The sequence below is a fragment of the Dreissena polymorpha genome, chromosome 13, assembly GCF_020536995.1.
Source record: "Dreissena polymorpha isolate Duluth1 chromosome 13, UMN_Dpol_1.0, whole genome shotgun sequence".
Classification (NCBI taxonomy): domain Eukaryota; kingdom Metazoa; phylum Mollusca; class Bivalvia; order Myida; family Dreissenidae; genus Dreissena; species Dreissena polymorpha.
The window spans coordinates 70865874-70884382 of record NC_068367.1 but is presented as its reverse complement, the minus strand read 5'-3'; the positions used below and the strand labels follow the sequence as shown (position 1 = coordinate 70884382).

The window sequence follows — 18509 nt, the reverse complement described above, 5'->3', positions numbered from 1 at the left end:
TGTTAATGTTAGCATACTGAATGGGATACAATAGCACGAAATATTAAACTGTCAAAAATTATTCTCATTTTGTCACGTTGTCAATAACAAATTTTACTAACAAATTATTCCTATAATAATCAAAAATAATACAAAAAAAAGAAACATAATGCATATCATCAATTAACAAAAATCCAGAGTAGGCGGAATATGTCGTCCCTGGTTAGCCTGTGGTGACTCCACCGGTTAATCTGAGACGAAACATTCGGACATGCATTAACCCTTTTAGGGCTGAAACCGAATTTTAAAGGCCTTTGCAAACAGTTTGGATCAAGATCAGACGCCATAAAACGTGGCGTCTGACCAGGATCCAAACTGTTTGTTATTCTGATAGTGGTCTTTGAAAAAAGTGAAGAAAATGATGATTTTACAAATTCGGCAGACTCCAATTTAGCAGACGACAAATATCACAGCATGCAAAGGGTTAAGTCCGTTTTCCAAGAGCGCTTATCGTATCTTTCTTCATTGGAAGTAACCAATGTATCAAATTGTTTTAACAATGCGTTTGCACTCCCCACGCCAAGTTGCCGTTTCACGCTTACAACTTGCCATCACAAGAAAATCCTTCCAGATTTGGAAGGATTTATTTTTTGTTTGGTATTATTTGCTGAACATTAGTATCATTTTATTTTACATTTTGAAAAAGGGCCTAAATTTAGCTTCGTAATAAAAATATCCTAATTAAAAAAATCTAAAAATAGCAACGGGTTAACAATTGTGCCACGTGGCTTGGTTACCATTATGTGGTTGTAACGGCAGGGATTTGATAAAGCTATGCTGGTTCCGGTCAAATCTCTGTGCGGAGACGGATGCGCTATCTGTCTATTTATGTGTGTAAAGGTTGAGACCGTAAGGTCATACTTATGTCAATACTATTAACTATGTATTGAAACTATGTATTGCAAGCAGTTCTGCTAAGACGAGTATTGAACAGACGTTTAAGTGATAACATAACATTTAAATGATCAAAGAGAGCTTTTGTGAAAATATTTGAAAATGTATGGCAGCGTAAGAATGAAAAGTTGTTACTTATTCCTTCGTATTTATGTCATAATTATTAACGTTGCATGAACATATCTAGAGAACGCCGCCAATTGTTTATGTCGCAATAAGTGAATTTATAAATTTTATATATAAAGCGCATAATTATTCAAATGATTGTTTCATAAATCCATGCGAACTTCTCCGGTCTGTTCATTTTTCCAGATTGCATTTGAATGGAATCATTCGTATTATCCAATCAAGTATTGTAGATGATGACTTTGTTTCGTGTTAATGCCGCCTTTTTGTGTTACGTTTCGATTTAAAGAACGAAGCACGAAAATAAGACATATAAGTTATTCATTTTTGTTTCACTGAAATATTACGTAAATCAATGCTTGAAAACTTACAAGGAAATGTTAGTTTACATAACGGAACACGAGTTGGGCATTTGTCTAAGGAGATAACTTATGAGTAGCATTTCCCTCCCTTAGAGCCCGCGGTAGCCATAGCAATTCATATACTGACCATAGCGGTACTGGTACCATCCTTGGACAGGGATGCTCAAAAGTACTTTAAGCTGGTCACTTCGCCCATCTTCTCCCCGTTCATGATGATGTCTGCACTGGGGTTGGTCGTGCTGTTTACAATGATCTACGACTTCTCCGTGCCGACCGCCATCCCGTATGCTCCTGCTCTTTCATTCTCTTGGTAAGATCTTGGAGTTCACTGCTGGTGCCATCAATGTCATCAGCGAATCTGAAGTTGGAGATGGGTCTTCCATCGATGGAGACTGAAATGTGGTGGTCTCGGAGAGTCAGTCTTGCATTCCCCAGCTAATGTTTAAAAAGGTCGCTTCCACATTACGTCATATTAACACGTCAGCATTGTACAAATCTAAGACGATTATTAAGTTTTAGTTTAAGGGACATAGTAACAATTGACCAAGTAATTAAAATTTCAAACAAGCAAAATAATATGTCTGAGTAAGAAATAAATTTAACATGTAAGCTAGTTAATGCATTATGATAAATCGCAATCGTTAACAAATATATAGCGTTTGAAACCTTTTGTATCGATCAATCAGCAAAACGCGTATTGCCTACATAGAGTTAACCCTACCAGCCAGGTTTAAAAGCCTACGTGGTGAAGACATTCATGTTACAACACTAATTAAGTTAGATGATATTTTACATTAAATAAAGTACACTAGATTTATAAGTAAATACATTTATTGAAATAAAGACAAATGCACTTGAAGTATTATTTAATATTTTGATAGTTCGTTTTATTTTTTGCCGTATATAAAAATCCACATTTAAATAAAATGTCATCATCATCATCATCATCATAATCATCATCATCATCATCATCATCATCATCATCATCATCATCATCATCATCATCATCATCATCATCATCATCATCATCACCAACACCACCACTATCATCATCATCATCATCATCATCATCATCATCATCATCATCATCATTCATGTTCATCCTCCTCCTCCTCCTCCTCCTCCTCCTCCTCCTCATCATCATCATCATCATCATCATCATCCCCTTGACAGGTTTGTCGTTGGGGTGAAATATGATACAACGCACGAATAAAATTGTCTCTCTATACTTGGTTCAACAAGATCAATTATCAAGTGCAGGTTTTGTGAGGTTTTAAGTAATTAAAGTTCACTGTGCGCAGTAGTAAAACGAAACCATGAACATTCTTTTCTAAATGATTAAACAAGATAAAGTATCGATTCCCGGATCTATAAAGTGTTAAGAAACAAAGTTCCGCAACAATTAACTAATGGCCGTCGTTTCAATTTACTGAGTTTGTATTTCAAAACCGAGCGAATTTTCACAGTTTGTGCGTGTCCTTTGTATAACTGATTTTTTTTTATGTTTTCTGCCTGACTTGGGAATGTTTTTTGTATAGCGATTGCTTACAAATAATAAATATTAAAGCAACCTTTTTTTAAACCAAAAATAACACGTGCTACAAATTGCCTTCTTAACGTGAAGAACAATTAACACTTCGATGATTTACAAACACGAATACAAGTTCAGAACAGATGGTACTTCAACGTCGAATATTTCATAGTTGTATACAATTGCATAAACGGGTTGTACATGTACATTCTGAAAGTCGTTCATGTAAAATCGACATTCACTCTGAATGTACATTCCTACTTTTCTGCACAAATAACAATGTTCACACGACCAAACGACACAATGTTCTGTTTTGCACCAAAAACGATTAACTCGTCTGTATCGGTGTGTCGAACGAAACGTGTCACGACTTAACCGAGCTACATGATCTACTAGACATGAACCTTGCTCTGAAAAACGGGGTGATGGAACAATACCATAAAACGGAAAGTATCGACCCGGATTAGCCTGTGAAGTACAAACAGGCTAATCATGGACGACAATTTCCGTTTAATGTTTATTTTTATTTTAAGGAAGTATCTTCTTAGTGTAAATCCAGTTTAGGCGGAATGTGTCGTCCCTGATAAGCCTGATAAGCCAGTGCCGACCCAATCGCAACTATGATGGCCAATTGCCGCATTGCAATGTCAAGATACAACTATGATCGCCAATTGCCGCATTGCAATGTTAAGATACAACTATGATCGCCAATTGCCGCATTGCAATGTTAAGAAACAACTATGATCGCCAATTGCCGCATTGCAATGCCGACCCAATCGCAACTATGATGGCCCATTGCCGCATTGCAATGCCGACCCAATCGCAACTATGATGGCCAATTGCCGCATTGCAATGCCGACCCAATCGCAACTATGATGGCCAATTGCCGCATTGCAATGCCGACCCAATCGCAACTTTGATCGCCAATTGCCGCATTGCAATGCCGACCCAATCGCAACTATGATGGCCAATTGCCGCATTCCAATGCCGACCCAATCGCAACTATGATCGCCTATTGCCGCATTGCAATGCCGACCCAATCGCAACTTTGATCGCCAATTGCCGCATTGCAAGGCCGACCCAATCTCAACTATGATGGCCAATTGCCGCATTGCAATGCCGACCCAATCGCAACTATGATCGCCTATTGCCGCATTGCAATGCCGACCCAATCGCAACTTTGATCGCCAATTGCCGCATTGCAATGCCGACCCAATCGCAACTATGATCGCCAATTGCCGCATTGCAATGCCGACCCAATCTCAACTATGATGGCCAATTGCCGCATTGCAAGGCCGACCCAATCGCAACTATGATGGTCAATTGCCGCATTGCAATGCCGACCCAATCGCAACTATGATGGCCGATTGCCGCATTGCAATGCCGACCCAATCGCAACTATGATTGCCAATTTCCGCATTGCAATGCCGACCCAATCGCAACTATGATGGCCAATTGCCGCATTGCAATGCCGACCCAATCGCAACTATGATGGCCTATTGCCGCATTGCAATGCCGACCCAACCGCAACTATGATGGCCAATTGCCGCATTGCAATGCCGACCCAATCGCAACTATGATGGCCAATTGCCGCATTGCAATGCCGACCCAATCGCAACTATGATCGCCTATTGCCGCATTGCAATGCCGACCCAATCTCAACTATGATGGCCAATTGCCGCATTGCAAGGCCGACCCAATCGCAACTATGATGGCCAATTGCCGCATTGCAATGCCGACCCAATCGCAACTATGATCGCCAATTGCCGCATTGCAATGCCGACACAATCGCAACTATAATGGCCAATTACCGCATTGCAATGTTAAGATACAACTATGATGGCCAATTACCGCATTGCAATGTTAAGATACAACTATGATTGCCAATTGCCGCATTGCAATGTTAAGATACAACTATGATGGTCAATTGCCGCATTGCAATGTTAAGATACAAATATGATGGCCAATTGCTGCATTGCAATGTTAAGATACAACTATGATCGCCAATTGCCGCATTGTAATGTTAAGATACAACTATGATCGCCAATTGCCGCATTGTAATGTTAAGATACAACTATGATCGCCAATTGTCGCATTGTAATGTTAAGATACAACTATGATCGTAAATTGCCGCATTGTAATGTTAAGATACAACTATGGTGGCCAATTGCCGCATTGCAATGTTAAGATACAACTATGATGGCCAATTGCCGCATTGCAATGTTAATATATATAATTTTATTACATGCTATACCCTGTTTCCCATCTAATACATCCATTACATATTTTTTTTATTACACACGTGTAATACAACCTTCGATCAATTCTATTGGCTTGCCGGATTACAAGTTAACATATGTCATGTATTCCTCCGCATTGTTTGTCAACATTATGGCGTCGAAAATCTATACAATATCGTTAGGCGCATCTGTCAAAATCGACGGCAGAGGTAACGGCATTATAATCGCACAAAAAAGTAGAACAAGATGTACTGTACACAGTTTCGATCGATAGCAGCAATTACGAGGCTGGTCTATCCGTATCTAGGCTGAGTTTGATTACTGAAGAAATGAACGCTGACAGTTCGAACAGGTTTGCAACAATCACCGACGATGATGTAAATGATTTTGTAGTCAAGCAAAATAACAAAAATACCAAATCAGAAACGTTTTATGACATGAAATTACTTTCTGCCTTTCTACAAACACAAAATATCACGCACGATATATCCGAAATGCCACCAAATGAGTTATGCGAAGTATTGTGCAAATTTTTGCTATAAAGTGTGAAAAAACCAGACGGTTCCAACTACGAACCAACAACACTCCGCGCATTCTTTGGCAGTTTTGAACGATATTTTTTGGATCGGAACTGCACATATTCTCTGATTCATGGTTAGGAATTCGTGAAATTAAAGGATGTGTTGCATGCCAAACAAAAACAGCTGAAACGCGAGGGTCTATGAAATAAGCCCCAGCGAGCAGACTCAATCACTGATAATGAAATCGACGAGCTATGGAACACTAACAAACTAGGACAGTCCATCCCGGAGAGCGTTATTAACTCGTTGTGGTTCTTTAACACGATATATTTTGGCTTACGGGGCAGCGATGAGCACAGAAGTATGTGTTGGGGCGACCTGAATCTTTGTATAGATGATGAAGGCAAGGAATATTTAGAATTTGAAGAAATGCAGTCTAAAACTAGGCAAGGGGGTAATCCAAGGGATGTATGGGATGTTAAACCAAAAATGTGGGCAAATGAAATTGTGGGCGAAATGTCCTGTTGCAATTTACATGCAAGTAGAAGACCAGCTGATTATTGTAAATCATCTGACCCAGTTTATATTGCAACCTACACGATGCTGTCAAACATGAAACCTAGGGAACAATGGTTTAAACGACAACCTATCGGACAAAATAAACTTACCTCGATAATGAAGAGAATGGCAAAAGCAATCTCTTACACGACGGTTACATTACATTCACCTCTGTGTTGGGCTCAGAACGGACTATTGTTATGAAAGCGTCTCATTTATGTCATGATCATTCCAAGCGTTCATCATTGAGGTTACAGAATACTTAACAATCTCTTGCACGACGGTTACATTGCATTCACTGCATTAAAGAAAACCATCTCATACCATGATATCTTACATCAGTCTTAATTCATAATTATAAAATTGATATGGTTTTTTTATGTTAAGAAACCAACATACATACACACGTCGAAGCAATTCCTAACGTCACTAAAAAATATATGTTCAATCGGTTACATTTGTGATGTGCGTGGAATGATTCCATCGTAAATGGAATCATACCAAAGGCTCGCTTACTAACAAATTCATGAACTCGTTTAATAAAATATGGTATGATATGACAATTCATGTCAGATCCTAAATATATATTATCAGAAATACAATTTTAATACGCCATTGTAATGCAATTAAATCATATAAAGATTCTAGACGAAAATGTTGTCATGCGCGTGTTTGATCAGCTGTGTTTTGATATGGAGTTGCTGTGCGAAACAATGTCAAATCTACAGGCTCTCCTCATTAATGTAACCATGTTATTACCGGGTGTTATCACCTTGACAGCATCCTGTTTGCGTTGTTACCGTGGATACACAGTTAATACATATTTGTAAAATAGGGCACATGTCTTGAACACGGTAACATAAAAGAACAATTTGTATTCAGTTTTCATAAATAGCTTTTTATTATTCAAAGAATATTTTGTGAAATCATGCAGTGTATCTCCATATATTTTGTTTCGACACATATAGCTCCAGTTGGATTCAAACTCAATATCTTATATGAGCATCGTAGTGGGGAAACTGGGCTTAATATATGTGCATAAAGTGTCGTCCCAGATTAACAGTCTGCACAGGGTAATCAGGGACGACACTTTCTGCTTTTATCGAACTCTTCGTTATAAAAAAAGTCTCTTCTAAACAAAAATCCGGTTGCGGTGAAAATAAAGAATACTAGGTCGGTGCCGAATAAAGCAAAAATTATTTTGCGAGGCTTAGAAAATCTGAACCACGAGCCTTGGCGAGTGGTTCAGATTCTCATGCCGAGCAAAATAAACTTTGCTTTATTCGGCACCGACCTAGTATTCGATTTATCCCATCATTTTTCTAAGTCGTAAATTATTTCTTTAAAAATAGAATAGGAAAATCGAACAACACGATAACTCCCAAAGTTATTTTAAGCAAACATTGTTTCATTGTTTTAATCGTGCCGAGCCCAATACATTACAAAATGATCAGTAACTCACCTGTTTTTCTGTTTATCATACCTCTACGTCCCCGATTTTTAAGAAATAATGAAAAAACGCACTTTACAACTGCAGCTTTAGCGTGAAAGAACATTGTGTCGTATGACGTGTTTATAATGACGTCACGAGTACGCGCACTTAATATTTGTAAAAAAATGTTTGTTTTTTGCTTTTGGAGTTGCATTTTTTTGTTAAAAATATATTACATCTTGATATCAAATTGTTTGTTTTGTTGAATCTGATTCGATTTTACTAAAATGATTACTTTATAGTTGATTCCGAGTAATATGACCATTCTCCGCCGCGCGTGACAGCTATATTTCAGCACTGCCGAAATAGAGGAAAATTTATTCCACAGTGGTTTATTTCGACAATGCACGTCTGATGCTGGGATAAAGATTGTTTCTGATTAGACTTTGCGGACTGCACAGGCTAATCTAGGACGACACTTTACGCACATGCGTAAGGCTCAGTTTTCCCAGATCGAGGCTCATATAACTTGCTGTTGGACCCGTATTCACCAACCGATTCTTAGACTTAAGAATAAAACAATATACTTAGAACCAAGAAAAATGTGTTCAGTGTTTGAATATATACAGGCCTCCACTGGTGATTATGTCATTAATAAAGTGTTGTATATGAAGAATAATATAGATAGAGATGTTTACTGCAGTGTTTGACTCGAAATTAAAGAAATTCTTGAATATTCTAATTTAAAGAATTTTCTTTATTCTTAGACTTAAGTCTAAGAATTGTTTGGTGAATACGGATCCATGTTTGTTTTTGTGTTTTGAATTTCAAACATAAAAATAATATGACATTGACTTTTACTTTTAAGTTTAAGCATAACAACAATGAAATGTTATAAACTTATGTTATTGTGGATTAAATCAATGTTTAAGTTGGTAGAATGAAGAACATGTATACAGTGGGTAGTTGGTTCGAGTATCATACGAGCGGTACGTAAATGAGTAATTCAAAAGTGTATGAATACGATAGGATTATGTATTGGTGTAGATAAAGCGCAAGCATTCGCGATGCGTTTTGCAGCTAAGCATACAGGATTACAAGATCGCAGTGACTTCACGGTATGGATACAATGCGCATTGCGCGTTTTTTATCTTCCAGGGATGAACACAAATCCACAATTAAGACCGAATAAATGTCCGAGTAAAGGCGTCATTAAACGGACGACGTGTGACAAAACATGGCGGACTCGGACTCGGTCGGAAACGTGCGTGTTAGCTAACGACAGACAAAAACTCTTCAAGACTGACAGATCCGTCATGATTGATGTCTGCGGTGTTAAATATCTCCGCTATTGCAGCTTCGATCTCTTCTGGTTTGAAGCACTTTGAAGCACGGACCACAGCCTCGAGTTCAGAACGAGACAGGGAACCATTTCCGTCTTTGTCGAACGCTTTGAAAGTGTCCTTGAGCGTTTGGCTGTAAACAGATTTTTTTTATAAATGTAAGAAACACAGTGTCATTATTATTTTTTTTATGTTTTGATAATATATAAAATATTGATATTAAAATGTCTTTTCCAAATGTCAACCTATGTTATGATCATCAAAATGGACCATACCAAACAATTAGTTTTTCCAATTAGTTATGGATTGCAATTACATAGTATATATATATAACTTTGTGCAAATTTTAATAAGCAGTATACATAAAAACATAGAATTATCGGTGTGTCTCAAAAAAAAAAAAAGTAAAATATTACAATGATGCACATTCGTCCGCGGTCTGTACGAGAATTGTTCCGCCTTTATAGATAACACTTGCTTTAATAGTTAAAAATATGTTGTTGTTTTTGTCCAGCTTGCTCTAAAATAATATCAACTATAGTAACCACATATAAGCAGGCAGAAAAACCGCGACGAAAAACGATGTGCTGGTAGTCTTACTTAACGGAAAATGTAATTACAGAATTCCGCTAAAAATAACAACAACGAACACTTACGAGCGAGGGGGCTTGCTCATTTCCTCGAAGAATTCTGCCTTAGAGATATTATGGTCTTGATTCTTGTCGATGGAGTTGAACATAAACTGAAATCGTAATACTTTACAATCATTTATGTATACGTCGGCACGAAATTTCGTAATTAAAAAAGAAGACTATTTTAGTGGACGAATTAATGCGTAGATAACTGATTTTGGCAAAACTATAAGGACTTCGTCTTTTGTCGATGTGTTCTGTGCCCCCAAAACTTAAGTATTGATATCAAAATAATGAAATTTGAGTGGATAATCGCAAGGTTATCATCATTAATAGGTTTTTGCGGCCATCTTGGACGCCATCTTGAACAGAATTGTGTTCAGTTATTGGACTGGACAACCAACGAAGTTCTTCAATAAATCGTTCATGTTTGCAGACTTCATAAAACCGTTTACTAATGATGTGATGACTCAATAAGCAGGTGAATCTCTTGAATTAAGAACATACAAGTATGATGATAATCAATTTAATATTTGTTTGCGACGCTAGTAAAACTATAATGTTAACTCCATTAATTACCATTCGACAATCAACTTAATTGCAAGTAATTACCTACTGGTCATTCTTTTGAAAACTATGGAGACGACATATACAATTTTGAAACATCTGTGTTGTAAGAAACTGTTTTAAAGGGGTCGAAATCCATTTAAAAATGAAAAACAAACACATGACAATACAATAACATAGATCATAAAAAGGAGTGCTCTTGAACTTACAGCGATGTCCTTGTCAGTAAGTTTGCTCCCTGGAGCGCGGTAACCCCTCAGGGCGACGGCAAGTTCCTGAATGGTCAGAAAGCCGTCCACGTTAATGTCCGCGGATTTCCAGAACGTCTCACACTGTTCCTGGGTCAAGGACATATTGCAAGGCCAAGGTAAATGTCACCTGATAAGAGGGAATGCGTTGTTTGTCAAATAAAGTGTCGTAAATATTATTCTGTGAATTTGGGGTCCGAGACCGTGATGGTTATATTAGATTTTGGGGCGATTTTTTATTAATCATTAGATCGGTAATGTCAACATGTGGTTATAAGTGTATTAAATTATGTATACGGGTATTAAATTATGTAAGCAGCATGTTTCTCTATTCTTAATTTAGAGAAAAAAGTACTTGCGTCGTAGATGCATAAGTTACATAGTAAGAAATGTGATTTGTTTCATAATATTTCGCTCCAATGTTAAACATCATAATTAAAAAGGAATTTGCAACATTTTTAAGCAGACGTCGCTACACGTTACATTAAGTCGTAATCAAAACACTATGAAAGAAAAAAAAATCGGTCATTTTAATAGCCTCTACCGTTTCGTATCCTTTGCCAAAAAGAATTGCATATGAGTCTCGCTCTGGAAAAAACGAGGCTTAATTCAGCCGTGCTCTGTGGAAAGGGGTTTAATGCATGTGCGTAAAGTGTTATCCCGGATTATCCTCTGCAGCCCGCACAGGCTAATCAGGGACGACACTTTCCGCCTTAACTGGATTTATGCAAAGAAGAGACTTTCTATAAACGACTGCACAGGCTAATCTGGGACGATACTTTACGCACATGCATTAAGCCCCATTTTCACAGAGCACGGCCCAATTCATAAGCGTTAAGTGCCGCCTTAACCGTATTGTGTCACGACTATAGCTTTTGAACAACATACACAATGCTAAACATAAAGCAACGCTGATGAAATATGTTTTCTCGCGCAGTTTATTTTCTTTTTAATTGTTAAGTGTGTCAACCTGTCAAAAACCTGTCAAAACAGCATTATACTGAATTGCAAATTGACAGATTTTATACTAAGTTGAGGTAAAATTTTACGAAATACTATCATTTGTATGAGACTATTCAAGCGTAATGCAATTATATGACAATTAACAACCTTTGCATTTACGAATAACATATGTAGGGCACTTAATGTGTTCTAAATCACTAAGTTTACTATGTTATTCTAGGCCACGGTTTATTTAATTTTGCAACTTTTTTATATTTGTATTCCCGCATGTGGGTAACTGATTTGATTTTGTTGCTGTGATCGTAAGAGTACTTTTTCTGCTCTTCGTGTACTTCAACTGTAGTTAAATAAAAGCTTTTGATTTGTTTTACGGTGTAAATTTCTATTGCGCCAGAGGCTGCGCTAATGTAAGAAAAATATCCGTGATTAATTCGGTTTCTTTTTCACTTGTTTTCGGTCACATTATATACCATTTCAACATATGGGCATTTAACTGATACATTAGCTTGACTCTGGAAAATCGGGGCTTAATAAGCGTGCGAACAGTGTCATCCCAAATTAGCTTGTGTACTCAGCATAGGCATATAAATGACGACACTTTCCTTTTTATTAAAAAAAATCGTTTAAATTTAGCTTTTCCTGAACAGCACAATTCAGTGTAGACGGAATTTGCCGTCCCTAATTTGCCAGCAAATACATATCTGGGATGACACAAGGTTATATTACACTAATTCCATTTCCCATAGGGTCCCTTTATAAAACTGTCAACTTTCAAAGCATTTTTCTTTTATCTCATATATATCAAATTTTGCAAGACCGGTATCATTTTAAAGATAAATCTGTCTTCTTTCAATACATGCAGTCAAAAACATATGGTCTCGCAACTTCTAAGAAAGTAAAATTCGCTAAAAGGCAAGCACCCTCTGAAAACAGAGTTTTGAAAGTGAAATTTCGACAAAAGCCCCGTTCTTCAATAAACGCACCCCAAACAGTCATCTTTCAACCTAATCCCCAATGAAATGCGCCAAAATGTTGCAGACACACACAGAATGCAGGAAATAATCACAAAAAGCATGGGTGCGATCGCTAAATTGCTTTTAATACCGAAGAGAAAAGGAACTCTTTAGAAATCGGCACTACTTTCGAAAGGACCACGGAGGGATACAAAATGATTTAGTGTAATGAAACCACAACGCACATGCATAAGACCCGTTTTTCCAACGTGCGGCTAAATTAATTCCCAAATGAATAAGAATACGAAAAAGAGGAAGAAGATGAAAAAAAAACAGTGAAGAAAGAAAAAAAAAGAATAAGCAGAGTATTGAAGCCTCGCATCATTTAGTAAATGCATTTACAAGCAGCACATTCAGATTTCGTGTATATCTGATTATACATGTATTGAAACACACAATAAGTGACCGACTTCTTTCACTTATTTCCCTCGAAAAACGGCAAATGTCGAACGATTGGACAGAACAACTAACTGCTGTTATGACACACGGTTGAAATACAACTTGTGGTTCCAAAGATAATACGCTGTTGTTGTTGTTTTTTATTTACAAGCTACACATACGTTTTTTAAAGGGTTACAATGCAGGATACCATACAGTATATTGAAAACATCCACACCTAAATATGTTGGCAAGTTCACATCCTTTTTTGAGTGAGTAACCCACCCCCACCCCCACCCCCCCCCCGCCAAAAAAAACAACAACAACAACTACAACAACAAACAAACAACAACAACAGCAACAAAAACAACGCGAGTGCAGAAGGACGGGCAGACGGTTGGCAAATCTTTTTGACCGCCCTTCCTCCCCAAACCTTTCAAAAGTGGGTTCATAAACATAGAACCGTCAATAGTAAAAGTGGAGAGATGCGCAGAGTAACTGAGAAAAAGCATACTTTAACCGACGCCCAGTCGAACTGCAAATATGAACTCATTTTGGCGAATCGGACTGGTACAATATCCAAGACGGTGTTAAGAAAGGAAACACACTTTTATTTTAAGTCGATATTGCAAGTGTGCGCATTAAGAAAATACTACAACCGTAAATTGATATTAAAACAGCATCATTTCCAGTCGACCGTATTAAACTATTGTGTTTTAACAAACGTGCAAGAGTGCAAATGCATAAATTAATATTAATGTTTAAACAATAAACAAGTGTTATCGACCGTACCCTACTGCTATTTTTTATCTAGAAGAATAAATTACAATTGCTTAAATCATAAAACACCTAATAATTCCAAAATATGTTAACCATCGTATTTATTTAATACAAAGACCTATAGACAACAGGTCTTTGTTTAATACAAGAAAGCTAGCAGAAATTGCCAAACGCTGTCACGTGCCGGTATAAAACTCCATAGCAAGAAAAAACATATACTCACGCGCAGTCCGTACCAAATGCACACCAAAATAAAACTGTATGCTATCAAGACAGGACTAACGTCGTTTAAATACACGGACTGAATAGTCAGTTACGTTTTCAATCTTTATTACAAAATGGGTGGTTTATCATTACAATATCTGACAATCATTGTGGCGCTTATTCATTCATCAGTGTATATAAACTCTAAATTCCTACTTTTACTTGTGAAACAAAATGGCCGCAGGGATATAATAAGAAAAAAACGCTTCATCTAGTTTCGAAAGCAGGTTTAAATTGTATAACATTCAGTTAACAGTGCGGTTTTCGTTTTGACCAAATAGCGCAAATGTATTAAAGCGTCGAATCGGCATGATGAAAAAGTATACCACTTATGCAGGATTTTTTAAGTAGTTATAATTCGCATTAATTTTCTAATCTACGCAAAAGAGATTCCACACATTACGAGCGGTTATATAACTACAATGGCTTCACCAATTTTTATGAAAGAACCGTTATTCCGTTATGTATATAAGTTTAGGAATGCTATGTACTAATCCTTATGTTCTTAAGAACTATGGTCGAACATTGATTCATAAACCATTGATTATTTGAATGGTTCGTTAATATTTCCAAATCGGTTTTTAGTATAAAAAATCACATATAAATCATCTGTCAATAATTTAAGATGATATGCGCTAGAAACAATTATGTTTTTTGTACCTATTGTTACAAGTTAAAGCGTTCTATTGTTCATACATCTAATTATACCTTCCATTCTAATGCTTCTTCTTTTCTTGTACACTCGTCCAGTGTCCGTAATTAAGGTAAATTTACAAAATCTGTTTTAGCTTGCCGATAAATTGCATAGTATCCATGGACGGATAGCATTATTGTGAGAAATGTATTTAGCATTCACTTGCGCGCTTCGATTGTTTGCGAATTTTTTTACCGGAGCTGTAATTTTGTGACCCGCTTAGAAATTTTGCACCAGTAATGTCGAGATAAAGAGCGACTATAAATACGATATAAACGTTTATCACTGTCTTGCCGATATGGCAGGAAAGTGAGCGGCATTAAAAACAAATATATATATATATATGAATAATCGGCGAAAACTACCTGTCTCGGCATGGACATCGCAAGCTTCTTTGTCACTTGATTATCTCCTCTGATATCGCCGGCCATTTGAAAACAGTGGTACCGACGTTCCCTGGCCACGGTGTTAGTGCATGGATGACTTGATTTTAAGCAGGTGAACACAGAGAATCTCATTCTGGGACATCGGAGCTTAATACAAATGCTTTAAGCTTCCTCCCGTATTAGCTTGTCTAGTCCACACAGGCTTATCTGGGACGACGCTTTACGCCTTAACTGGAGGTTTGATAAGAAGAGGATACCTTAAACACAAAATACCATACAAGTGGAAGATGCGTCCCTACCATACAAGTGGAAGATGCGTCCCTACCATACAAGTGGAAGATGCGTCCCTACCATACAAGTGGAAGATGCGTCCCTACCATACAAGTGGAAGATGCGTCCCTACCATACAAGTGGAAGATGCCGACCCTACCATACAAGTGGAAGATGCCGTATCTGCCATACAAGTAGAACATGCCGTCCCTGCCATACAAGTGGAAGATGCGTCCCTACCATACAAGTGGAAGATGCCGTCCCTGCCATACAAGTGGAAAATGCCGTCCCTGCCATACAAGTGAAAGATGCCGTCCCTGATCAGCCTCTGTGCACTGCATCTTTATTGGAACTAGAACGATCTGACACTAACGGGCACGACTATGTATTCGCCTTCTTTGGGAGACCGTAAAAGCTCCGTCCGAGACGTTTACCTTCGACATTCCGCTCCGACGGCGAACACACTCACCGCTATGTAAAAGTTGCAAAACAAACGGTGTCGGAGAATAAACATGATTTTCCAATGTTGCTATCAACGGGTATCTGTCTGTCAATGTGTGCAATTACAGAAAGACTGACCTGCGCCATGCGAAAATTAGACTCATGACATGTGCGGCTTGCGTAGCTCCAGAACAACGTGTACAGGACGATGTCTGGTCAAGGGTAGTGCGGTGGTCGAGTGGTTACACTCTGGTCTACCATTCCAAAGGTCTCTGGTTCAAATCCCGGCCGGGGCACTGGGAATTTCAGAAATGCTTCAAGTGTTTCCCATCTAGCTAAAGATGTACTGGTATGAAAGCCAGGTAATTCTCGCGTGTATCGGTGCTATACACTGAGCACGTAAAAGAACCAAGGGATCTATTCGCAAAGAGCTAGTGCATTGCACCCGGATTCCTTGTATCCCAATACTGTCTCTTCTGCTTGCTGTCTCTTTATAAAAAAAACCCCAAAGGACCCCATTGGAAATAACTGCTTGCACTTTCATGGGTTGTCCTTGACTGCAAGGTCAAAAGAAATACATACATAAATGCAAGAGCTACGACGTTCCTTTTCAAGTCACGCTTAAAGGTCTCTTTATAGCGCGAAACTGCTCGAATACCTTTCTATGATCGACCCAGTACACCTCGTTCGGATTTACTTCATTCTTTTGTAAAACGCAAAACCATCTGGTGTATCAATAATGAGTTAACAATATGCTTTTAACCAGGCCACATGTATACACCATCTTGTTTTAACATTTATGGAAATTTTAAGTGATATCGAAATTTCGGTGGTATAACACATATATTGGGACAACATTTATTAAACACGGCTTAACGTGAAGCCTAAATTCGTTATCAGTTTGCTTTCATCGATTTTCAACTGAGCTTCAACATAAAAAGGTGACAAATATTTAAATCGATTTGAAATGAACTCGGAAAAAGATGTCCGAATGCGTCAAGAACACGAGGTCATGAAGGAATCTCGTGCTTGCAAATATCGGGAGAACATAACTGCGAATGAATTACATCATTTATCGTCACAACAAAAGCACGTTGGTCGCCAAAACCGTCGGCATGTATGTTAAAGAGAAGTAGGACTCAGTTACAGTCACGAGTGCATGCGAGCAATCCCCACTTAACACTGTAAAATCCGACTTCAATAAATAATCCTCAAGCCGCTTCTTCAAAAATAATCTATTCAGTCTAATTGTAATTAATGTTCTTTGTCATGCGGACAAATATAAGCGCTGCCTCAAGTCATTTCATTGACATCGTGACTAATAAATTTCTGTCCACGTTCATGACATGCGCTCCGAGTACATCCGGTGTCTACAGAATGCACTGGAAGAAATAAAACATCTGACACACGTGATATCTGGTTGAGGAACTTTAGGGCCTGCCAAGCATCGCTTGGGGATCTGAGTACCGGGGTAGTCGAGTGACGCAGGGTGAAATACGACCATATTATTGTTAATATGAGTTGCGTCTTCGGAAAACATGGCTTTATGCATGTGTGTAAATTAGTCAAAGATTAGCATGCTCAGTCAATACAGGCTTATTAGGAACGTCACGCTCCGCTTAAAAACGTTTAAAAGAGATCTCTTCTTAACAACAATCTAGTGAAGGCGGAACGTTATGCATTTGAAAAGCCTGTGTGGACTTCACTAGCTAATCTGGTACGACACATGCACTAGGCTAAGTTTTTCAGAAGGAGGCTCATATGTTTATTCGGTATCTGGAACAACTTTCTAAGGTGAAAGCCACATTAAGACACGATGTTTAAAGTACATATACTAAAATTAAGAGGATTGATTTTGTCCTGTGTAGCTGTGTAATCCAATGCTATTCTACCGTTCTAAGGTTATGTCCAGTCATAAAGTTGTGTAACAATCCTCATCGGTAGATACAAATGAAACAAATGATTATTCCGTCTAAAGCTTTTACTTTTTTGTAATACTTCACGACGCCATTATGAGAATACCCAGCATTCGTGTACATTGTTGCACCTGCGCATTTGTTTACATTACGAGGCAAATGGCTGAGAACTTTCTATCTAAAGTTGAAAACGTAATTTCGAGTACTCGATTCAAACTGGAAGAGCAAGGATATATAGAGGATATTTGTTGGATTCGGTGGAATATCGAATTTATTTCACGAGTGATCATAGAAAACAATATTTTCACGAGTGGCGAAGCCACGAGTGAAAATATATATTTTCTATGATTACGAGTGAAATAAAATCGATATTCCATCGAATCCAACAAATTTTCTTTTTATTTTGTGCTTTTTTGACCGTTTATTTACATTGTAAATGAGTTTAACTGGATAATTTCGCTGGATTAATGACGTCATTTCGTCGAAAAAATGACGTCATTTCACAGTAAAACAGTGAAAAATATCGATATTTGTCACTGTTATTTTTCACTGTTTAAAACAGTGGAATACCAATTTTATTTCACTGATATTTCTCTATAAACCACCGGAAAGCATAAAATAAATCAGGGTATATACCGTCTTTTTGATACAACGTAACAAGAAAAACAACACAGATTACTTCGTATTCCGATTTTAAATAGTCAAAAGGGAACCAATATGTTTACTTTACAGCGTTTATCGTTGTACTAATTTAAAAACAAAATAGAAAACGTATATCTCTGTATCATATTTTGTTTCAATTCTCCTTTAACAAAAACACTTTTTTGGAAGTTTGAATGAAGTGTATATTTTACCGTTTTTGTTTTGATAAAACGGCAAACCAGTTGCGCTGATGTAAAGGCAGATAAATC

At 37.6% G+C, this 18509-nt stretch overlaps 1 protein-coding gene across 1 annotated transcript in view; it reads right to left on the bottom strand.

The window, feature by feature from the left end:
• Positions 1-747: 747 nt before the first annotated feature.
• The window catches only part of LOC127854754 (uncharacterized), a 123986-nt gene continuing 106224 nt past the window's right edge, over positions 748-18509 (bottom strand). Inside the window, exons 2-5 of the mRNA XM_052389810.1 lie at positions 10455-10623; positions 9703-9788; positions 8997-9179; positions 748-811 (exon numbers count right to left, since the gene is read on the bottom strand). Coding sequence (XP_052245770.1) covers positions 748-811; positions 8997-9179; positions 9703-9788; positions 10455-10598 — 477 coding nt within the window. The 5' untranslated portion in view covers positions 10599-10623. The remainder of the gene's footprint in view (positions 812-8996; positions 9180-9702; positions 9789-10454; positions 10624-18509) is intronic.